General features: G+C 45.7%; 1 protein-coding gene across 2 annotated transcripts in view; it reads left to right on the top strand.

Annotated features, from left to right (window-relative positions):
* Positions 1–2,521: 2,521 nt before the first annotated feature.
* The window catches only part of MRPS28 (mitochondrial ribosomal protein S28), a 100,218-nt gene continuing 96,739 nt past the window's right edge, over positions 2,522–6,000 (top strand). The window contains exon 1 of one of the 2 annotated variants that reach the window (XM_025393411.1): positions 2,522–2,744. In XM_025393411.1, the coding sequence (XP_025249196.1) occupies positions 2,550–2,744 (195 nt within the window). In that variant the 5' untranslated portion in view covers positions 2,522–2,549. Of the gene's footprint in view, positions 2,760–6,000 lie in introns of both variants that reach the window. The other variant, XM_025393410.1, reaches the window with a different exon arrangement.

The raw sequence follows: 6,000 nt of genomic DNA, 5'->3' as shown, positions 1-6,000 counted from the left end.
TGGCGAAGCGACATCCTAAGAACCCTGTGACACTGTCCTTCTAGGTTTGCACACATGGTTGAGGCATGAATTTCTAATAAACTCATGGTCACCTCCATCTAGCCATCAATAGCTACTATTTATTAAGTGCCCAGGCATTTTACACTCATCACCTTTAACTCTTTACTCAGGCATGTGGCAATGTCACCATTTTATAGATAAGACCATAGCCAGTAGCTGTAAAGTATTAGGCTTGAACTTAGCAGTAGACTGCACCTATTTTCTGTTCACTTTCCTTGGCTGTTTTGAGATGGAGTCTCACTGTGTGGCCCAGGCTGGCCCTATACTTCTGGGCTCAAGTGATGTTCCTGCCTCAGCTTCCTGAGCAGCTGAGACTAAAGGTGTGCAGTGCTGCCTAGCTAGGCCTGTATATTTAATAAAGCAAGGAGTGGTTAGAGCAGGATCAGAATCCTTAAGATGCCATATGTCAAAACATCACTATTACAGAGGATGCTACTCTTGGCACTTGTATAGGCAAGGAGAAAGTGTGCAGACATCCCCCTGTTGACTTGCTCAGTTCTTTACAGTCCCTCTCATTTGATGCTTCTGATCCTCTACCAAAGACAGAACTAAAGCCAAATTTGAAGTCATTTGATGCAAACTTAAGTTTTTTTTTTTTTTTTCTGTCACCCAGGCTGGAGAGCAGTGGTGTGATCTTGGCTCACTGCAACCTCCACCTCCTGGGTTCAAGTGATTCTCCTGCCTCAGCCTCCCGAGTAGATGGGATTACAGCCATGCGTCACCACGCCCAGCTAATTTTTGTATTTTCAGTAGAGACGGGGTTTCACCATGCTGACCAGGCTGATCTCGAACTCCTGACCTCCAGTCATCTGCCCTCCTTTGCCTCCCAAAATGCAGGGATTACAGGTGTGAGCCACCATGCCCAGCGTGTTAGAGACTTGAGTTTTGCACTTTTTGCCCATGCTGGAGTCTGGTGGCAGGAACATAGCTCACTGCAGCCTCAAACTCCTGGGCTCAAGTGATCCTCCTCCATCAGCCTCCCTAGTAGCTGGGACTACAGGCATGCACCACTACCCCAGGCTAATTTTTCTATTTTTTGGTAGAGACCGGTTCTTGCTATGGCCTAGGCTGGTCTCGGACTCCTAACCTCAAGCAATCCTCCCTCCTTAGCTTCACAAAGTGCTGGGATTACAAGTGTGAGCCACCCTGCCCAGTCAGACTGAGGGTTCTTGAAGGCTACTGGCCATGCTCTTTACAATTTACCACACTCTCTCTGAAAAAAAGTGGAAGTAGCGCCATCCGTAGAAAATAATTCTAAACTGTTTTAGGCAAGAGTCCATTAATAGTCTTGGGAGATAAACAGTTTTAAGTGCCAAGAGGGAGAACTCACCTGGAGAATTTATTGTAGGCCCCTTAATGAATTTGTAAGGACTACCATATAGATAGCTAGTAATAATTTTATGTGATTCATACAATTGTGCACCATTCTGAGATCAGTGTATTTCGTGTTCTTACACTATCTATACCATTAGCATCAGAAAAGCTTAAAATCCATAGTCAGGGCATTCTTAAAATAGGGTCTGTGATCATAAAAATAAGTACTTGCAAATGAACTGGAAAGGTGTGTGCCACCAAAATAAAACTAACTGTGGATTAAACTGCTGGGTCAAAGATAGACGGACAGCTAATTAATGAACACTTCCTCAAGAATGATGTTAGGCTCAGTTTTGAACAGGGTGCGTAAATTTTGGGAATTAACACTGCGGGAGAAAAGGGAAAAAATCCAGAGTGAGGATGGGGGGGCCTATGGTGGTGCAATACTTAGGGATATTCCAAAACTTCTGAACCCCTAAGTTAGATAACAGGTATCTGGAGGTGTCAAAACGTTTCAGAAAAACTACTGTTTTCGTAGCGTGAGTGGACCGGCCGCAGAAGTGGTAAAGGACAAACTTGGATGCAGGGTTTCGCAAATGTTGAGTGAGCCCTAATCTGTGCCCGGTGCTAGGGACCCTACAGCAAAGTTCCTCCTTTCAAAGTTTAAAAAGTTGGGAGTAGACACTAAATATTAAATATTTAATATTAATATGTGCATATTAGAAAGTGCTACATGGTACTAAGAAAAACACAGGTGCCAGAGAGTCTGCATTTGGGCTTCCACTTCTAAATAGGGTAATCAAGGAGACCCTCATATTTGAGTGAAGACCCCAAACTCGAGTGCTGGCGGCCATGTAGGGGGGACCGCCGGGCGGGAGAACGAAGGTCACGTTAGCCGAATTTACAGTACAATGTGGACCAACGGATGCCCAGGAACGCGAAATTCCTGAAACTTAAACGTACTTCTAAAGCAAAACTTACCGGGCCCCTTTCCAACTATTTAGCCCACCAATTTTAGCTCAAGTCTTTCCCGCTCCACGCCACTCCCAAAAGAAAGGCAGGCCCCACCCCGTTGGCCTTCAGCGCTCTATGGCCGGTGGGCGGACCTCTTAGCGCTCCGCCCCATGACCCGCGCGATTGCGGCGGGCAGGTCAAAGGTCAGAGGTAAAGAAGTCATGGCGGCGCTGTGTCGGACCCGTGCTGTGGCAGCCGAGAGCCATTTTCTGCGAGTGTTTCTCTTCTCCAGGCCCTTTCGGGGCGTAGGCACTGAGGGTGGATCCGATAGTGGGAGTTCCACTGCCACGGAGCCTAAGACGCGCCTAGGCGGTTTCGCGAGCGCGTTGGAGCGGCAGTCGGAGCTTCTGCAGAAGGTGGAGCCCAGGCGGGTGAGAGGGAGTCGCGGGAACTACGCCAATGACGCGGTGGGCGAGGCCTGGAGTAGGGGAGGAGCCTGGCGTAGGAAGGGGAGCCGAGGGCCGAGGTCCGGTTTTCCGGAGTTGCGGTGGATTGTGGCTCAGCCCTCGGCCCCTAGAATCCGTGCTTGGTGTTTTACTTCCTTTCGTTGTCCTTTTGTGTGGCATTTGCGTACTAGACCGGGTTCTGTCCACACTGCGCGTGTTTTGCTGGGGTTGAATGCTGGTGGGAGGGTAACCAGCGGAGAGCCCTGCTAGGTAGGCGATCTAGGGCGATTTCTGGGACGCTGAGGAGAATGGGACTCACACGGAGAGGCTGTGCTCTGCTGGGTCTTGTTCTAAACAGCTCTAGTATGGAGCTTGCTGTCTGGATAAACATCTGTTAATTTAATGACTGGGTGATGAATCACTTTCTGAACTTGGGGAAGTGATTGAACTTGTCAGCGCTTCACCTCTCTTTTGTAAATGTCTTCTTTTTTAAAAAAGTAAAATCTCTATTTGTCTCAGCCAGTACTTTTGTAAAATACCATAAAGTTATAGATAAATGAAATGGAAGAAATAAAATTACAAGCCTAAGTTTTTAATAATTAAACTCAGCAGACATGAAATTGGATTATGTACAAATAAACCCAATTTCTGTATTTTTCTTCCTGGGAAGTAGTACCAAACAGTTCACAAGACTGGCAGTGTCCTGGGTTATAGGGTCATTTTAGTAGCAATTACTGATGTCAAAATTTTTCTGAAATCCAAGGACTAGAAGAAGCCTGGTGTATTAGTTTATTTTTTTCTGTTGCAACGAATTACTACAAATTGAGTGGCATAAAACACCAGAAATGTGGTGTTCTTAGGGCTGTGAGAAGTCAGATGGGGTCGCACTGATCTAAAATCAAGGTGTTGGTGATGTTGTGTCCTTTTCTGTAGCTTCTGGGCGAATCTCTTCCTTGCCTGTTAACGTCTCTTCTACCTCTGTCTTCTACTTTTTTGTTTTTTGGGTTGTTTAGTTGGTTTTTGAGACAGGGTCTCGCTCTGTCACCTACGCTGGAGTGTGGTGTCATGATCTCAGCTCACCGAAGACTAAACCCCCTGGGCTCAAGTGACCTCCTGCTTCATAGCTGGGACTACAGCTGGGCCTGGCGCGCTCCTCTCCCCGCCCCCCCCCCCCCCCCCCCCCCCCCGTCTTCTCCACCCGCCATCTTCTACTTTTGAAATCACTGTGATTAGGTTGGCCTCCCCAGATAATCCAAAGTAATCTATTTTAAGATCAGCTGATTAGCAATCTTAATTCACCTGCAAAGTTAATTCTCCTTTGCCACGGAAGGTAACATATTCACAAATTCTAGAGATTAGGATGTGGATGTCTTTGTAGGAGGAGGGGGCATTATTCTTTCTACCATATATGGAAAAGTCATAAAATACTAGCAGAATAGCGATGACTGACCTGAAGCCACCTAAGGGATGGATTTTAGATCTATCCTTAAGGTAAGGCCATAAGAGTTAAGTGCAGTAAGGTTGAAAACAAAGTTCAGTGCTCCCTTCCAAATATTTGTATAGGAAAGGAATTTTTCTATTTCTTACCTAACATTTCTCACTCACACTTCACTCCCATTCACACCACATTCTAAGCCCCTTCGGAAACCCCCATAAAATAATTCTTAATTGCTGAGTTAATTGTGGTAAGAGTGAAAATTGTAGCATCACATGTGTAGTCAGTTAAGTGTTTGATACTCAAAATGTAATGTTTGTTTAATGAAGGAAACAACCAAGGTGTTTTAGAGTCCCCAGAATTCCTATTCCTTTTCCTTTCCTTTCCTTTCCAAGGCAGTTCAGTTTTTCCAGGAGGAGGCTGGGGTGTTTCCTGGCAGTCCCAGCACATCCGTTAGATTTTTCTCAGTCCAGCTCAGGCTCAGCAAGATCCCTGCGTGGTTGTTCTCCGTTTAACACAGTTTAGAAAACATAATTCTGCTAGATAATGGGTAAAGGTGTTTGGTTTTGATGTACAGTTCACCAGTTTCTTATTCACAAGTCTTTGACATCTTGATTTAATGGAAATAAAATTCCCCAGGGAGGAGGATATCAGGAGGCCGTGTTGTAGTCTCCATTCAGCAAGTTCCTAGCTTTGAAGCATTTCAAGTTACGTGGACCCCTTTACTGCTTCTTTGTTGTTGTTGTTGTTGTTGTTTTCTGAGACGGAGTCTCGCTCTGTCTCCCAGGCTGGAGTGCAGTGGTGCAATCTTGGCTCACTGCACGCTCTGCTCCCAGGTTCATGCCATTTACCTGCCTCAGCCTCCCGAGTAGCTGGGACTACCGGCGCCTGCCACTACACCTGGCTAATTTTTTTTTTTTCGTGTTTTTAGTAGAGACGGGGTTTCACCTTGTTCGCCAGGATGGTCTCGATCTCCTGACCTTGTGATCCACCTGCCTTGGCCTCCCAAAGTGCTGGGATTACAGGCGTGAGCTGCCGCGCCTGGCCTACTGCTTCTTGATTGATACCACTGACTTCAGTTGCCCTCTTGTTCAGGTCATTACACACACTGTGGACCAAAGTTATCTTCCTAAAGTTGGGCTCTATTGCTCTCCTTGAGAATCTTCTAAATCTCCATTCACACTGCCTGCAAGATTAAATATACAATGGTACATCTCTCTACTATGGCTTTAGAGGCCTACCGCCATTCAAGACCCTGCTTAGGCTCAGTTCAGGCTGCCAGGTTCTGCCATCTTTCAACTGAGTGACTTTGGGCAACTTACTTAGCCTATCTACGTTTGCTGTCTTATCTCAAAGTGGAGATAATGCTCCAACTGGAGTTACTGGGAAGTTTATGTGAAATAATACATTTAACGTGCTTTCAGTACGTTGACTGGTACAGAGTAAGCTTTATTCAGTGCATTTTAGCTTTTATGTGGCCCCAGCCATTTCTTCTCCAGCCTTCTGCCTTCCTGAGAATAGTTTCACAGAGGTGTTTCCACAGTTGCACAGTTCTTTGAAGTCCCATTGTTTTCTTAAGCAATAATAAACTTTGATTTATCAAACCGTGTAGATTCATCTCTTGTAACAGATGTACTGCTCTGGTGGGGGATGTTGATAGTGGGGGAAGCTATGCGTGTGTCAGCACAGGAGGGGTATGGGGATGTGTCTATACTGTACTCTCAATTTTCCTGTAAACCTAAAGTGCTCTAAAAAGTAATTTTTTTTGTTAGTGAATGAATATAAAATGCT

This window comes from Theropithecus gelada, chromosome 8 (assembly GCF_003255815.1).
Source record: "Theropithecus gelada isolate Dixy chromosome 8, Tgel_1.0, whole genome shotgun sequence".
Classification (NCBI taxonomy): domain Eukaryota; kingdom Metazoa; phylum Chordata; class Mammalia; order Primates; family Cercopithecidae; genus Theropithecus; species Theropithecus gelada.
This window is presented reverse-complemented; position numbering and strand designations above follow the sequence as displayed.